General features: G+C 37.8%; 2 protein-coding genes across 2 annotated transcripts; both read right to left on the bottom strand.

Moving 5' to 3' along the window:
• LOC140936758 (neuronal acetylcholine receptor subunit alpha-10-like) lies at positions 1-6,219 on the bottom strand. Its single transcript, XM_073386244.1, has 6 exons — positions 6,135-6,219; positions 4,680-4,819; positions 3,851-3,895; positions 3,090-3,199; positions 2,339-2,480; positions 1-1,182 (listed from the first exon to the last, which is right to left on the bottom strand). Exons 1-6 carry the CDS (start codon positions 6,217-6,219, stop codon positions 277-279), a joined length of 1,428 nt encoding a protein of 475 aa, XP_073242345.1. The 3' UTR covers positions 1-276.
• A 3,239-nt stretch (positions 6,220-9,458) lies between these two features.
• LOC140937500 (neuronal acetylcholine receptor subunit alpha-7-like) lies at positions 9,459-17,331 on the bottom strand. Its single transcript, XM_073387058.1, has 6 exons — positions 16,799-17,331; positions 16,099-16,244; positions 12,966-13,010; positions 12,230-12,339; positions 11,401-11,542; positions 9,459-10,656 (listed from the first exon to the last, which is right to left on the bottom strand). The coding sequence occupies exons 1-6, from the start codon at positions 16,857-16,859 to the stop codon at positions 9,667-9,669; spliced, it is 1,494 nt and encodes a 497-aa protein (XP_073243159.1). The 5' UTR covers positions 16,860-17,331; the 3' UTR covers positions 9,459-9,666.
• Between the last annotated feature and the right edge of the window lie 754 nt (positions 17,332-18,085).

Here is an 18,085-nt window from a genome sequence, read left to right as displayed (position 1 = left end):
TAAATACGTTGAGAAAGCTTAAGTTCGTATTTCTTTTAGTTCTTTTTTATTTAGAATTACGAAAAATCGAAACTAAGTGCCCTGTTCATTATCTACGGTAACGAATAGAAAGTATTTCTGCTTTTTTTGAACGTCTTCTTTTAAATTTGATTTGCTTGCCTCTGTGACACAAGCTGAATCCTCACTAGAGAGTTATTCTCAAGCGAAACCGTTGGCTGTGTAACATGACCATACTATTTTTCATTCCCCTCGCATTTTTTTAGCCGGCCAGTTGATTCATAGAAGATTTCCACTGGGCGCCATAAGAATGACGTACAAAGCGTTGCTTGTGATCGCAGATATAATAATCCACATGAAATATTTATTGATGACCCGCGAGGCAAATTTCCATTCCTCTCGAAGTGCGTTCTCCAGTTCCTCCTCCAGTAATTTTTTCGTTAGTGTACAGTCATTTTTATGGTCACTAAATTTGTCACGGGATTCGTGGCTGTTTAGCAAAGTGGCAGTGGGCCCGTGGGAAGGCAGCGACATTTCTGGTATCCAGTTGACTGCACACTCAAATGCCATTGTATTGGAAGCAGATTTTAATTTTCTTTCCAGTTGTTTTCTCTTCTCTTTAATTTGATTCCATTCATTGTGCAATCGCAGGGGTTTGGAGCCCCAGTGGCATACGAAAAGCCGGAGCCAGCGGGGTAATGGGTATGGAGACTGGTGGAATAACGTAAGAACAATACACGAGAAAACTAGCGACATAAAAATGTTTAGCATAGTGAGCCCGTAGTATACTACGATCAGCGGCACTTCGGACGTGGGCGGAAGTGAATCGGACAAAATAAGCTGTATGATACTTAACGACAACAGCACGGTTATACCAACACCCATGCGCTCTCCTGTCTCTGATGGCAAATAAAAAGAGAGGATTGTCAATGCCATCATAATCAAACAGGGCATGAAACAGTTCAACACATAATAAAGCGATCTTCTCTTGATGTGTATGTCGTATGTGAGGAACACGTACGGATGAGGACAGCAGCGAAACTTGGTCTCGTGTCTTCTGGAAGGCATGCTCTGTAGAGTCCATTCTCCGTTCGGTATAAATGAACTGATGTCGCCGTTTCCCTTACTATTGAGATCCATTTCATAGATATTGTAGGCCCAGGAGCCCAATTTGAGTGTGCAGACCTGAGAAAGTACAAGAGAGCAAATTAATTGCAGACGCGCACATCCCCTCATACTAACCGTTATCCCTATGATCTATGAAAGAAGAAGTGCCTGGATGATAATAGGGGTTAGTTTCTAAACTCTGTTGAGCGGCGTCAGTGTGGGAGTGAAAACTGATTGTGATGATCAAATGAGTGGATGAATTAGAATAAATTGGCTACCATAAAGCACGTAGTCGATGTGTAAAGGAACGCGTCCTTCGCTTTTTAACGCGCCTTGTTCCAAACAACTCCCTCGTCACCAGGACTTTTTTCTTAAAAAATGGGAAAAGGTAAGGGAAAAGGCCAAAGGCAGAGGTGGCCGGGAGCCTGGATCCCCCCCTTTTCCTTTCAAGCAACGTATTCATAAAGCGGTTAACATCTTAAAATACTGTGGTACATTGTCGATTGCCGATTTACTTCATCAAATCAATCCCAAATAAAACTAAATCTAGCTTTTCTTAGGATGGTACCAAGTATAGGCATGTTTTTTTTAAATTGCAAATTTATTAACCTTGACCGTGTCGACCTTGAGATCTGTACTGGTGGTCAAGGCTAAGAGAAATGTCGATAAGAAAGTAAATTTCTGACATAACATTCTTTGTTAGTCTAAAATATTGAGACCACTACCCAGATGTGCTTTGTCTAGTTCAGTTGTTTGAGGTAAACAGGACATTAGTTTCAGTTGATTTGCTATAAAGGGCATTCAAATCTGTTGGCTACTTCGTCTTTTCTTCTTCGTGTTCACTTTTGAGGCCAGGCAAAAGTTGTATATATTAAGAAAACCGAGACAAGAATAATAAACAAGCTGTCTACTATATCAGATATCTAGAGTCCTGGCCAGGGCGCGCAAAATACATACAAAAGAGGAGAGACGGCCCATTTTCCCCTCCGCTACCGCCCCCTTTGCCAAGTCGTGCGCGTTTTATTTTCGCTTTGCTCGTTTAATACGTCCTCACTATACTAACTGAGAGCCTGGCACAGGCTAGTCCTGCAAGGGCGTGAACCTGGCTACCTCCCGCTCAGCAGACCGGTGCTCTCCCAACTGAGCTAACCGGGCGGCCGGGCTTGCTTAAATTGCCCCCAATTGCCCCCTAAATTTCTTAGAGCTCCGGTTCAGTACTGATTTGGTGGGTTACCTGATCATCAAAAGGAAAATTGGTTACATCCAGTTTGCAAGAAGATTTGTAAATAGTCGGAAAGAATCGTGAGATGTTTCCATCAGAGGATATCGTCAGACTGTGGTAAGATTCCTTGTCGATATTATAATCATCCTTTGCACTAGACGAAAACAAGCGACAGAATTAACTACTCCCAAGAAAATTTATTAAGTGTAAAATATAACACAGTTCTCAGTCTTTACATGATGATAAATTTAATTCCCCCCTCAAATAAAACGCCGCCCTTAACAGTTGTATCCAAAGTTACCTATTAGCAGGGTGTTCCCCACAGTAGCTTTGGATTCACAATGCTTTTTGCAAATCTACTCATAGCAGGGTGTTCCCCACAGTAGCTTTGGATTCACAATGCTTTTTGCAAATCTACTCATAGCATCGAAAAAGGGATCAATATTTGCAATATTCTCAACTCCATCGTCACTAGTAAAACGGAGAGATTTGGCTTCCAACCGTCGAGTATCGAAGAAAACAAGAATTAAACAACAGAAACAACAACGGCAACAATAAAAACAGGACTATGGTTTAACAAACCTTGACAAGGACATTTTTTTCAAGCCATGAAACACGAGAAAAACATCAGCCTTCACAACAAAATTTGCTTGGAATTCTCTTGTTAGCAACATAGGTACTGATAACAAGTTGAAAAAGCTCATTGAACTGACCCATTTTAGTTATTTATAATCACCTTAAGAAGCACGTGTTCTATACATACTTGTTGTAAAGAGTTATGTCCGGAAGCCATAAATGACTGGCTTGAGTCACAATAGATGTCACGTCATCATAATCAGAAGCATTCCACTTAAGTCTGTGGTCACTCCAATACTATAGATTCATGGATAAAACATTTACAGTCAATAAGCGGACTGTTATGTTGCATCAACAAAGATTTGAACCTGGAGATGTCCTGTTTAAGTTTAATCAATGGACAAAGAGGCTGATATTTGTTTACGTTCACCCTTGCTTTCTCCTTTACTAATTATTGGAAAGCTTTCCTCGTAGTCTAGGTGAAATTTTCTCCCTTAATCAACAAATATAGGGGTGGAGTCTGCTCCCGTCGGATCTGAAAGCCTAGTAGAACCAAAGCCAAAGTCCAAGCTATGGTGTTTCTATTGAGATCAAACCGTTTCAACTAAACGGTTGCATTAAGTACTATTTAACTCTTTGTATTTTACATGAAGAAATCTGATTTTATGCATCTGAAGTTTTTCCTTTAATCTCTGTGAGGAGTTAAAAGGGAAACAACTATTTTATTTAAAGATCTGTTAAACTAGGAAAGAGCATGTACTATGGTACTACGTCAGTAGTATAGGTGATTGAAACACATAATTTGGATTTATCAACTGATTTCATAAAAGTCAATATATTTCCCACTGAAATAAACTGAGAAAGTGACGTTTGATTGCTAGGCCTTTGCTCTGACGGTGACTCAGAAAACTCAGTTGATAAACCAAATTTGGCGTATTTCTTTATTACCTGCCGCACCCAAATTACAGCAGTCATTGTTTGAGCTCGCTTGTTCTGCAATGGATGAAAAAAAAGTTACAGCTTAGTTTAATGAATTCAGTTTTAGGAAGCAGCTGAGATGACGCAGTCAGTGATGACGATTAGCTCTTGACTCCTCCCACCAATGTGGCCTGGGTTCGAGTCTCAGCGTACACTATATAGTTACTCGGAGTTGAGTGTGTTGAGGGTTCTGTTTATTGCTCGGCCGAGAGGTATTTCTTACTGGTATTCCTGTTTTCTCCTCTAAACCAAAAGCATTGCCCCATATAAGGAAATCCAGGACAGTCTTGGATTCTGGATTCCACGCCGTGGATTCAGGATTCCAAGGTACTAGATTCCAATATTTGTTGGTGGAACTTGGATTCTGCATTCCAATCGTTGTTAGAGGGATTCTGGACTCCTTGAGGGTTTTCCGGATTCCACAAGTAAAAATTTCCCAGATTCCTCAATCTGGATTCCTTTACACGGGGGGTAAAAGCAACATTTCCAATTCCAATTCGATCTGGAAAGTGTCTCAAGTTAGTTGGAGACCTGGTTTGTAGAACTGTCATGGTGTCAACGGCTCTATAAATAACGTTAGTTTGGTTAGAGGCAATACTTAGTGGCCCAAGTACAGGAGTTTCGATCGGATGCCCTTTGGCTCCCGGGATAATTTGGATTGATTGAATCCTTCACCAACTCTAAATTGTGGACCGTATTGGTAAACAGTTGCTAATGAGGCTCTACAAGTACAGAATGGCAAGCCCTCATATGACCTCAATCAGTTGATATCAGCCATGATAGCTTTTAAACTACTTACCACATCTATGATCTGGTTCAACGCCAAATCCAATGTGACTACAACACCCTTCTCTAAAGTTGTTTTGGGAAGCACACTTTTGTCGTAGGAGTGAAATAAATCGTACTCGAGCTCTTGAACGATATGAGAGCTCGGGACGCCTGAAATCAAATGTTAAACGCTGTCAGTGGACAAAAAAAACAAGCAAAAAACAAACAAATAAACCTGTATGGTTACACAATCCAATCCACGGATCCAGGCCAAGGATCGGATGTTCCAACGCTACATAGCGCAATTTAACTGATAAATCACTATCCTTTGGGAAAACCAATTACGCTTTTCAATGAATAGATATTTGTCCAGTAGAAAGCGTTATCATGACACCTTTTTTACAATTGAGGCCAGTTGGATAGTTAAGTAGAAGATTCAAAATGACACGTTTTTGGAATCAAAATTGGTTTAGCTAATTGTGGTCACATGATTTGTCACGTGATAATCTTGTCACATGTGTAACTCTGAATTGTTTGTTCCTTAGCAATGGCGGTCGGATTAAGGGAGAGTTTGTGAAAATTACTAAGAGAGTAGATCATTTCTTATTTCCTTGGTCCAGTCTATGTTTTAATAGCCATTCAGATTACGAGCTTAATTGTGCAAGAGAGGGCTTAGCCTCAGGGTACTCTATCAGGTTGATTCGCGATCGAGAACTTTAAGATGTCCCTAAATGTTTGGCGTGAACGCATAAGTTAATCTAAGAACGCACTCAGCTTTTAATAATTGGGAGTAAAAGGGAAGAAAAAGCTGAAATCACATGCAAATAGAGGGAGACTTACAAGTCGGATGATAAAAACGCGTGCAACCCCTGTCTAATAAATACTAAATGGAAAATGGGCAAAAAATTGATAGTTTTCTCATGCTTATCTCAGTTCAGACTCACGATTAAATTTCCGACATCTAAATGTCAGTATAGTTAAGGGAAGAATACTGGAGACGGCTTAAATTAATCATTGCACCTATACTGAGACGAACCATATTTTTGCCGTCATTTGATAATCCTAACCGGTCTCCGTCAAAGGTCTAGTAGGTGATTCATCTAGTGACCGTAGGTTTTTACTATGTTTGGGTTTTATGGCGATGCAAAACAATTTTATTTCAAAGACTTAGAAAGTCTCTGATGAATACTTATATTAGCTAATTTTATTTTGACTCGCGGTAGAAGTGAAGAATTTTTTGTCGCACAGACAGATATTTGATAATAAGCTTGTATTGATATTTAAAACGGTGCAATTCAATCTGAATATATTTTTAAAACACGAATCGAACGCGTAAACTGCGAATTTGCCTGGAAGGTGCTTTAAGCCAACGGTTTAATCCCAGTGCGACATTACTTTTAGGGTCAATTCTAATTTCAGAAGCAGGTTCATAAATGTTTGACATGACACTAAACTCAGAACACAAAACCAACTGAAAAATCCTTACCTTCACTTGAATTTAAGAAAAGAATCAGCAAGAGTAACAAAATTCTCATTATATCGCAGAGAAGTGCAGGCATGTAACTTGCCATTTCTTTCAATAGAATCCGACATTTAACATAAATAACATACTAAGCCTTCGCAACCTGGTCCGAACGATTGCGGGTAAACGACAGGGTTAGTTTAACAGAAATATCGGGATGTCTTTTACTGATAATCTAAATAGCGCTGCATGAGGAGTGTATGCGCGAATACTCTGCACTGATATCATTGGCTGACACGCTTACAGGTGGCTAGAGAGTTTTGGCTTGTCTAATTATCACAGGCCCGGAATTTCATAAAAAAAAACACACAGCTGAGTGATAAATTTTCAATAACTTCGCAGTCTCTCGTTATTTGGTCGCAGTGATTCATTTTCACAAGAGAACTTCTTTGTCGGCTTTTTTTCAATTTTTTTTTTGTGAGCCGCCAAGCGAGAAGTCATAATTATTTTATTGATTAGGTAATCTGCCTAATTTTCCCTTCTATATATACGGAAGACGAATCAAACGCTACAGTTACTAAATCAGCTCTGTTCAAGTTTCATCAAAGATGCGTTTGGCAGTTTTGGTAAACTGTGACTGAATTTAGTTAGGTACTTACTTTGCAGAAGATGAAACTGGGTTGAAATTTTGTACAGCATGCTGAGAAACCTAATTAACGCACAACAAGAAACGATTCTGAAAATGCCGAAAAATTTAGATCAGTCAGAACTCTAATAGTAATGTCAAATCATCGTTTTTCATTCACTCTATGTGTTCAAACAACAAAAAAATGTTCACTTGAACGACGTTTTCATTTTTTTTTTTACCATTTTTTGTTGTGTTATGGTGAAAATGGTAGATTTTATTTAAACCTGCTGTTGCTAGAATCAAAACAAGATGCCCCACAGTGTGAAATAAATATGAGGAGAAAATAAATGGAAAACTTGGCAGTCGGGCAACGTGAATTTTTCAAGATTTATTAGAATCACTTGTTTCAAACATTTCAACAAGAAAACCGAGCGAATGGTATCAGCCATATAAAATATATATGGATATGTAAAGCAATATATTTTACCGTTCGTACTATTCAAAAGGGATTTGTTTTATAGGGTGAATTGAGGCTGAAAGTTTGAAGAGGGGGAAGCTGGCCAATTTACACTAAATGCTCAAGTATCACTCAATTCTTATAGGTAAAATTATATCGGTTTCTAGCGTCACGTGACATCACGACAGTGGCTTAATAAGCTGTAACGTAGGATAAAGAATGAATTTCGAAATGCGTTTTAGCCACCGGTCATCCATGTACTTTAACTAGTAATAATATCAAGTTTTTCTTGTTCTCGAGTTCTTAGAAAATGTAAATTCCATAGCACTATGGAAAAAGCTTTCCAGCCGCTATGTTGAAGGGAATTGAATTTTATTACTAACATCCCGTAAACGACTTTGAACGATATCCACACCACAATTTCACTAGCTTACCAGTTAATGTTTCTTATATAATCACCAGATATGCCCGTTAGTTATTTTATATCATTTTGAACTTCCCCTGTGAAAATGAACAGTGTACCATTTTTTTCGCAAGCCGGAGCATGGGTACTAGAAAATACTCAGCGGTTCGAGGGAGGCGGTGGCGAGAGTGAACGAAACAACCATTTTTCTTTGTGTAAGTATAAAGCGCTCTCAAGAATGGTATTGACGCCGTGATTCATTTTTTCCGCCATTACGCCTAAAAAGTGTCAAATTTGAAGGATGATCATTTATAAAGCACAAAGCGGGGGAGTTAGTTTGTGTTTCCGATTGACCATAAAGTTCACTTCAACAACATTCAATTAAAGCAAATCGCTTTCTTTAATATTTATCTTTATTTACCTTTCATAATAATATTTCATTTTATTTATGATATATTCGGTATAACTTTTCCTATACGTCTTACACTTTTTTACATCAGTTTTTGATCAAACGGTTTGTAATTAAGTCTGATTTTTCGACGCACGACTGGATGAATCAGTGAGTATAATTACAATTAACAGTTGCTGTTTATAACGCCTTTCCTTTTTAACTCCTTTACCCCAGGTTCAATGGATAAAAGGAGAACAGCTAAGGTGATTAGCTCTAACTTTTGACTGTTAGTTTGTGGATGGATTCCTATGGTGCGACGATTCCAATTGATTTAAATCTTTTTAGCAGCAGTACTACTTTCACCGTACGGAGTTTGAACTATTGAGTCTGCAGAGGAAATCTTGTGATGTAACATTCATATGAAATCTCTTTAGTCACGTTATTGGTTCCTTTGGTATTTGCAAAAACGTGCAACTCTTTGCAAAGCACCTATAGGAGTAAAAGCTTTAATAAACGTTTAGGCAACAGGTCTAAAACTGGGATCAGAAATGACAAAAATACTGGCCGTACTGGGGCGTTCACTGCCTTCACTCTATAAACTTGACATGGTAAGACCTGGAAATCTGCTGCTGTGAATATGCTAAACTTTGCAACATCTGTTGCCTTTGAATTCAGCATTGAAGCACGTTAATTTGATGGAAGCATCAGAATAAGAATGCTTGAACGCAAACAAAGACCCTCTTATTTGATCTCTACCATTTATATTATACCAATCATGAATCTCAGTAGAGACAATATTACAACGATCATTTATGTTCCTCTTGATTTACATTGTTAATTCGTCAGTATCAAGAGACTAGTCTCTTGTCAGTATATAATCATATAATGAGTAATGTGTATGTAACTTTGCACGGTCGATTTGAAGGTTTTCCAGTTAGAAGTCCGTAGGTCTTCTAATCATTATCAGTTTTGTTACCTTTTCACTTATATGTTCTATTAACATTTTACATTTTACATCAATTGAAAACGCTTCATGTTTATTTTGGACTCGCAGTAATTTTGCAGTGTCACACTCTTATAGCCCCATACTTCATGTTTACAGTTCATATGCACAAGCAATCAGTTACACACAAGGGATGCCACCTCACAGGCACTTTTGTAGTAAACAAAAGAACCGACGATATAATTATATTACGAAACAACGAATTTTAGTCATTTTATGCACAGATCGAAATTTTGAACATAAATCGGTTAGTCGAGCTCTATCTTTTAGAAGAGGATCTTCTACCTTTCCACTCCTGTAGGAGATCCGCATTTGATTCAAAATTTGAAGTTGTTTAACGTAACGTACTTTTAAATAGACTGCAAAACATTCGTATTTTTGCGTATTCAAGTAAGCGCGAGCAGTCAAACGAAAAGTCTGGAACAAAGTTGAAAACAGAGAGCGACACTGGGGAGAGTCGGTTTTTTTTTCTCTCGCTAGCGCGCTTCGCGCTTAAGACTCTTACGCCACGCTTAACCGATTTCTTTACTGATTTTGAGAAAAAAACCGACTGTTTTGCAGTCTAACTTTTTACGACATTAATAACAACTGAACGAAAGACAGCTTTGTCTGACCGACACCACCAGTCTCATGACCGACGAGGATGGGTCCATATACGTACACACGAAGTGAATTCAGTCGAGGTTTTCTCTTGGAGCCGAGAATAACACTACCAGACAGTTAAACACAACTAAGATCAGAACAATCCACATGAACAATCGATTCAGCACCCGAGCAGCAAAACGCCATTCTTGCTGAAAGTGCTCCTTCTCTTCATCTTTTTTAGTCCTTTGCACAAGAATATCCAGAGCCTCTGACTGTTTGGAGGCTTGACTAAGTCGCTTTCGAAGGTTTTGATCACCTAAGGTTTGTAATTGAATGGGTGTGTTTGAATCCGTTTCAAGCTGATGTGTACCGTTAGCATGATTTTTGTCACTGACAAATGGGTTAGTAGTAACTGGCTCTGTGCTATCGCCATTATAAAGACGCTCGCCCAGTGAATGTCTTCTCATGTTACGATTTTTTAGAAATTTCTTTGCCGAAGTGCAAGACTCGTTGGTTTTCTTGCCGTTTCTCTTTACACGTAAGACGTTTGCACACCACTGGCAGATGAACAGTCGTACCCAGGCCGGTAGCGGTGTTGGAGAGTGGTGATGAAATGTAAGAACGACGCAAGTAAATACAATGGACACAAAAACATTCACCATCGTCAAGGTATAATATCGGGAGATCAACGGAACAACTTCGGAAGTGGCTGGAAGTTCTTCGGCTAGTAACAAAAGTATAACAGTTAACGATAGTAATACAGTTACACCCACATTCATTCTTTCTCCAGACTCAACCGGGAGAAAGAAACCAAGGATTGTTAATGCTGACATGAGTACGCACGGAGTCAAAAAGTTTAAGATATAATACATGGTACGACGACGAATGACGATATTGTAAGTTATAAATGGATAAGGCTCAGGACAGCAGCGGTACTTGGTAATGAATTTTGTAACAGGCATCCCAACCAGTATCCATTCGCCATTATCAGTGAATGATGCAGTATCTCCAGGACCTTTGTGAAATATATCCAGACTCAAGCCATGATAGGACCATGACCCAAACTTCAGAATGCATTTCTGGAAAGAGAGGCAAGTTAGTTAATGGATTTTGCTGCACTTTGCACAAAACCAAAAAAATGAAGTGACTCTTTTTCTTTAATGTTACTCATGGACTTGACTACCATGTCCCTTTATAGTGTCTTGGAGATAACCTAAAGGACCTTCTATCATGTTTGGTGATGAGAAATTCCCAATCAACTCCCTGCTTGGGGAAAACAATGGGGAGCTTAGGCAACAAAGACGGCGACGCCAACGAGAACGGCAAAAAAATAACAGGTTTGGATCGGCAAAACAACAACTTTGCCCGTGCATTATGCTTTTTTGTTTCTTTGTAGTCGCTGCACGACTACAACGTGAAAGTGCCTAATTTCACGTTTTGTTGAGGACGTGAACTAGACTACGAGTTTTCCCCCATTTGTCCTAAGGGATAGTAGAGCGAGCGAAAGGCGAGCGCGCGTGAAAATCACCCCGCGCGAGAAAAGGTCCACCGCGTCTCGCCTTTCTCGCGTGGGGTGAATGGCACGCGCGCTCCCGTTTCGCTCGCTCTACTATCCCTGCGGAAAAATGGGGGACAACTCGTAGTCTAGACGTGAACATATGACAACGACTTTCTTTTTCTTTTTATCCAGTCTTTTAGAATTCAACTTCAGAAAAATGTGCCAACATTTGCTGAATTGAACGAGTTTGAATAAGCCTGACAAAGTTTGAAGTAGCCCGACCTTACTTTTTGAATGAAATGATATTTTAAACATTTTCCCCTACCTGATCATCAAACGGAAAATAGGTGACGTCAATGGTACATGAACTCTTGAATATTGTGGGGTAGAACCATCCTACATCACCATTAGAACTTACGGTAAGCCCATAATATTCTTCTTTCTCTTTGTCATAATTGTCATTAGCACTGTTAATAAAAATAAAAGAAGAATTTTTGCTTCTTTTGGGAAAGCACTTTCATTGCCGTTACATTTAGCAGAGCTGGGTAACCCGGTATAAGACTGAGGTAAGCCTTGATTCGTGTTACTTTATGTCCTCCAACCTTTCCTGGTGAGTCAGTTGTGCCAAACAAAATTTTTGGCTTTACGGCTCAATGAGTCGCAAAGTCTTTTAATTTGTATTTTTTTTGCCTAATAGCCACAAAAGCATCAAGACTGTATATTTTTCTTAGCTTTTGTGGGGATTTATCTTTTAAGCAAGTCACTGGTTGAGCCCTAGGCAATGTACGAATCGAAAGTGGGAAGATTGCCAAGATAATTTAAACTGTTGATTTCTCCCTCATGTTTTTTTTTGTGGATTCGCCTCAGATAGTTTGAGGTACTAAACCCATGCAGCGTTTGGAAAACACATCTTTGAGTTTGCTAAGCAGGGCATGTTCTGAAGCTGGTAAACTTCTGCTAAGTCGTCGTTGATTCTCAGGTAACTACAAAGTACTTTCGCGGTATTTTCAAAAGAACTGAATTTGTCTAATGAAACTAAATTAAATTAAGACTCTTACTACATGGAAAAAACCAGCCGAAAATAACTGTTAGCGTAATTGGATAAATTTTGCATAAAAAAATAATAACCAGGAACAAAAAATTGTATGCCTTACTTGTTGTACAAAGTAATGTCTGGAAGCCAAAGTTTCTTTGAAGATGTCACGAACGACTCTATTGATCCATAATTAGAGCTATTCCATTGTAACCTAAAATCATTCCAATACTGTGAAAACAGGAAGAGGTAAAGAAAAATGTTTAAAGGATGCGCAATAATGAAATCAATAATGTATTACATGGACAGAGAATATTTTCTCTTGACTTTACGAGAAAATTTATTTTCTGTGAAAATTAATCAAAAATGAAGGAGTTAAGCAATAAGTTCGATAAAATTAAGACGTATAATTAGCCATAACGTCAAAGATGAGAAACTGAAGACACAACAGTTGGACACACTGATACAGATCCATAAACGCTTTTCCTGGATAAAAACACTAGTAATTATATTCTGCGGTTTTCAATTTTAAGCCCCTTGGATATATAAGTACGCATCTCTTACGCCCACTATGTGGAGAACACGCCAAAAAGGGACTGGGGATACTCTTGGAAACTCAGTGAAGCCGGTGGGGTATGTCAGTACCCTGTTTCTTTGAACCCTTAACCGTACTCATTTTAACACTTCAGATGGGCTCGCACTTCTTGACACCCAACCGAGCCCTCTTTCACAAAACATAGTCAAAATGCATATATTAGAGCAGGGCCAGGAGGGACCGTGTATCCTCTGTCCCGTAAATGACTATATGGCTGTAAAATAAGGGAGTACTGTCCAATACGGTAACCATGGATACTCACAAGCCTCACCCAAACAATGGTCGTCATAGTTTGCAGTCTCTCATCCTAGAAAAAGAAAGAATTCAGGGTTAAGAGAACATGGTAATCTTTTTCCGAATCTCGCACGAAAGCTTTTCTTCATTTAATCTTTTCAGAAAAAAAATGTCTAGACAGAGAGTAACAAAAGCTATGATATTATATCACGTATAACATGTAATCTAATTACTAAAAAGCAGATATCGTTATGATGCCAATACACATGCAGAATAGAAAAATCTAGACTCGACCCTTTTAGATAAAACTGTTTTTAAGCAATCTATCCGCCTTGAAAAACATCTATAACGATTCGGCTTTACCCCGCAAACAATGAATATTAGGGAGCTTAAGCAACATTGACGGCGACGGCAACGAGAGCGGCAAAGAAAAGCAATCGGCTTCGATTAGCAAAACAACAACTTTGCACGTACTTCTGATAATCACGCTTTTTTTGTACATTTCTATGCCGTCATTGCACGAACACGACGTGAAACTTCCCTATTTTCACGTTTTATGTACTCAACGTGAACTGAAGACAACGACTTTTCATTTTCTTTAGAAATTAATTCCAGAAAAAAATCGTCATCATGTGACAAATTGAACGTTTGAAAAAAAGCAAATTCTTTTTTTGAGTGACGTTGTCGCAGTCGTGGCCTTCGTTTTTGCTTAAGCTCTCTATTGAAAAACTACAAACGCACAATAGCAATTAATGGAAATTTACAACTAAAAATTAAACATAACTGTCCCGAACACCCAGCAAAGTTTGCGTAGACTGCGCGGAACAGTCCCCTCTTTTCGTTAAGGTTGTGTTTCTTAATAACAAGAGAGGTAATCATACTCAAGAAAGAATGACCTAGCTCATTCTCTCTTGTCATAATACATGATCAGTTGATCAGGAAAACTTTGGAGATGTAAGCTTTAAATTTTGCTATCGAAACCTTGGGGATCGATCAATCCTCATGAAAGTAACACTAACTCCTGTCCCGTGACCCCCCCCCCCTCCTCCCCCCCCGTACTATGCTTTGCTAATACCTTGGAACTTTTATAGTGAGATATTTCATGGTCAGGCTGTTAATCAAATCAGTGAAAGAAAATAATATTACAAGTGTTATTGATTGGAGTTATACTTGATGAATGCAGAGTATTCGTTAAATTTCTTTGTCGGGTCAAAAAAAAAAATTGAAAACACACAGAGCTTTTAATTCTATTTGGACGCATCTAGGACAGAGAACTCATAACAAAAAACTTCTACACAGCAATCTGAATACCACTGATGAATGTAAAATTTAGTACGTTTATACGATGTTTTTTACGATTTTAATTCTTCGCATAACAAAAACTGAAAACCTGTCAAATTACTGCCTGGTGGATCTAGTTTCATTCGACTTTTAAATATTTGTAATTTAAAAAGTGCATTGAACCCATCTTTTAGAATTTTCGACTGAACGGCATACTGAACCGCAATTAAATGATACAATGACACAGAAAAGAAGGTGCAACCAAGTTAAACTGGGCCTGTGAATTGGTCACTAGAAAGATGTCTCCATGATCAGTGAGGTTTACGAGTCGAAAATGGGTTTCGTAACTAAATTAATACGAAGAGACAGTTAGGATTAAAGAAATGAATCTCGAAGTGAGTCGGCTATGAGTCAGTCTTGACTGTTTTGGCTCAGTACAGCTGTTTGTCCAAAACAAAGATATTAATATTACATATCCGGATACTCGTAATCACTTTCCTTGTCTACCTCTGCAGGATAAGATAAAACAGCCTCGTTTAACACCAACAAAAGAATGTTTGACAAAAAAAAAAAAAGAATTTAGGCCTAGCTGATAATTCATTAGATCAATCCTACGATCTTATTCCTAAAACAAGGAGCAGCCGTATATTTCGTAACCCGTTATTGGAACAGTATAATTCTCAACATCTAAAAAACTATAATAATAATTAAAATAATGTGAAAAACAGTAGTTACATAGGCAACTACTGGACCCTTTGTTACTTTTCTCTTGCAGATTGATAGACTACTAAATTTTCAATCCAATCCAATCGAGCTTCTAATCCCTTGAATCCGGAAAGAATAATTTTTATAAAGTATACTACTAGGTAAATATCAGCGAGGATCCTTTTAAATTCTTCAAGTTCATTTAATACAACAATATACGTATTTGCTCAAGACATCTAAAATCAAAGTGATGGTTTGATCGATTCGACAATCTGCGAGCATTTAGATTTTCAATTAACCTTTATTCGTTTTCACTGAGAAAGAGATTGTTATTAATTCAAATGGCTGAACGTTAATCTCATTTGTTGTTTACAACAACAACCAGTGTTTGATGCGATTCCTGAGGAGATCTGTTGTAGTGGACATTGTGTCCTATTCTTTTTTAAAGAAACGTTTTAAGGACATTTTCAGACTAAAAATTCTCTAAACAAAACCATTTCCCTGTTTTCAAAGCCAAAAAGACATTCAGCCTCTTTCCACTCTCTTAAGGCTCTCATCGGTCTCTCGGTTTTTCTTTTTCGATTTACTGATTTGAACTCTGGCCTCGCGGCAAAGACAAGATCTGTTCCAGTAAGATCCACAGTCCCAATTCCCAGCAGGGTCAATTATCCTACTATCGTAAAGGAGCTCTAAGACTAACAACAACTATATATTATTCATGCTCTCATGGGCCGCAACAATAAAATTGTAAAACTCGGGAAAAATGAAGCAAAACAGGCAGTTTGTTCCTTTTTGCTGCGATCAATTCCTTTCTTGTTATGTTTCAATTTTTGAAATAGCAGAAATTTGGGTGCTTCGATAAAGCATACACGTATCCCTTTTTACAGTCTTTTGAGCTTAGATATCTAATTTAATTAAATCCCATAAAATCAGTGACAAATAGAACATAGTAAAGTCCTGTTATAAGGATCGCTTTGGGGAAACCAAAATAACCCGTCTTTGTCATTTTATTTCGTTTTACATACAATCCGAGATATCATGATCTTGAAACTAAAAAAGACTGGACTGAAAGATACTCCAAAAAGTATAAGTCACTTGAGAATTAAATCCTATCGAGTAGGCGTTTAAACCTGCGTGAATTACGTTAGGTAATTAAGACGCGCCGAGACACTTACCAAATCAATTATTTGATTGAGGGCTATGTCGAACTGAACTTTGACTGCAATAGTTTTATTTTTCTGAGGGATGATATTGGTACTGTAATTTGTGAACAGGTCCTTCTGTAGCTGCTCCAAGTCTTCGTAGAATTGTTTATTCGCAGCTGCCAAAAAAACGTAGTTTCCCTAGTGATTCATCAATTCATCGGCGTATAAAAATACCAGTCGTATGTTATAAAAAATTAAAAAAGGGACATATCTGGAAAAACTGAGTTAGGTCATCTTCTATGTTAAACTTAAGGACACTTTTTTTATTCAAATATTCTGTGATTGATTTAGCCACACAGAGGAAAAGGCTGAACTGATTGGAATGAAAAACGTAATGATTTTTTTATATCTCAACAGTTATAATTAAAGCCCACCAGTCTTTATCAGCCAATTTAAAACCAAAAATTTTTGCACTCATTTTTGGTATGCTTTACTTAAAAACCCTAAAATAAGAAAATGGAAAGAATAAATTTAAGTTTCAATTTGAAGCGATCTATTCGATACGAAAATTACGGCAATATCCTGGGCAGTGACGCTCAAAACATTTAACGTAACAGATATGTAAATGTTAAATATAACAAACATGCAACTAATTTTGAAACTCGATCACCACATCAAACTGAAACATGATAAAGCAAAAAGTTACGAAAAATCCTACAAGGCAACTTACCTATTGAATTAAAATAAAACAGCAGGCAAATTAGAAGTTTTCCCATGGACGTGACTAGCATTCTTGATAAACCAAGACCTGAATACAAACGATAAGTTCACAACAAGCGGTGGAAACTCACTTTTCGTCAGCTGCGGGGAACATTAACAAACGCAAAACAGGGCGAGTTTTCTGGGAATTCAGTCAATAATGAATCCTTATTTACACTTTTCAAAGCGTTCAGATGATATATCGAATCGCTAAATTAAAAAAAGAACGGTACCAAATGTATCGATGTTGCTTTTTGGTAATAAGTTTCCCGCTCGAATTTTGGTGTATTGTGGTCGGTGGGCAGACAGGCCTTACAATTAATTAATAATAGGATGGAAATTAACGAGCTAATCTAGCTTTCTGATTTAGTGAATTTTGTAAACAAAGTCTCCAATTTCGGCCTTACAGACCCCATGGATTTAGAAATAAAGTAAGTCTGATACTTTTAGCAATTCCCATACAATTGAAATTTAATACGAACCGACTGGAATAGATAGTATCAGTTTAATGTAGGCCTTCACAATTATAAACACTTTGCAAAAATTCACGAAGTACAAATTAGACTTTTGGGAATTTTTGATTGATTCATATTTTTATTGGATCGATCCATTTTCTTTCTTTCGGGTAGATTGCCTCAAGAACGAATGATAGTAACCAGGCAAATTTGTATCAATCTAAACCGAAAGCAAAGCAGAGAAAATGATCTGATTTTTTGGCAGTCTCTATCGTAATTACCATCAACAAATTTAAAAAGCCGACTGCCATTAAGACTTCTTTCATTTTGCCTCCGAATTATAATTAAGGCGATTAAGTTATTACACTCAAATGAAGCGAAATACTAATTCCACCCATTTTTCTTTAACCTGTGTCTTTTTAAATATCGTTTTAACGGAGCGGAAATTTTTTTTGGTATCATTTTTAGTATACCCAAGTAGGAAAATTACCGAAATCTTGAAATTGTTAATTCATTTTCTAACTGAGTGGCCATTTAAGTCCAGAACACATACTTCCATGCGTCTTGCTGAAAATTAACTAAAATTATGTCTTGTGCGTTAGCCTGGTCAGTCAGAACGTCTTTTTGCATGCTGGAGAGAGGGTGGTTCGAATGAAAATTTCTCAAGCCTTAAAGTCAATGATTGGACTGATATAGGATCTGATTTGGAATCTGAAGCAAATGGTATATTTATGAATTATGTTCATTGTCATGATTGTAATGATTATGATCCAGTCTACATCTTGACACATCAAGCCCATGTG

Source organism: Porites lutea, chromosome 5, assembly GCF_958299795.1.
Source record: "Porites lutea chromosome 5, jaPorLute2.1, whole genome shotgun sequence".
NCBI classification, from domain to species: Eukaryota; Metazoa; Cnidaria; class Anthozoa; order Scleractinia; family Poritidae; genus Porites; species Porites lutea.
This window is presented reverse-complemented; position numbering and strand designations above follow the sequence as displayed.

Coding starts and splice junctions, on each gene's coding strand:
- LOC140936758 (XM_073386244.1), bottom strand. CDS start 6,219: ATGGCAAGTTACATGCCTGCACTTCTCTGCGATATAATGAGAATTTTG. Junction 3,896..4,679: donor TGAACCAGATCATAGATGTG/GTAAGTAGTTTA, acceptor CATCCATTGCAG/AACAAGCGAGCTCAAACAAT. Junction 1,183..2,338: donor ATTTTCCTTTTGATGATCAG/GTAACCCACCAA, acceptor GTACTTTCTCAG/GTCTGCACACTCAAATTGGG.
- LOC140937500 (XM_073387058.1), bottom strand. CDS start 16,859: ATGCTAGTCACGTCCATGGGAAAACTTCTAATTTGCCTGCTGTTTTAT. Junction 16,245..16,798: donor GTTTTATTTTAATTCAATAG/GTAAGTTGCCTT, acceptor TTTTTTTGGCAG/CTGCGAATAAACAATTCTAC. Junction 12,340..12,965: donor CCATTGTTTGGGTGAGGCTT/GTGAGTATCCAT, acceptor CTGTTTTCACAG/TATTGGAATGATTTTAGGTT.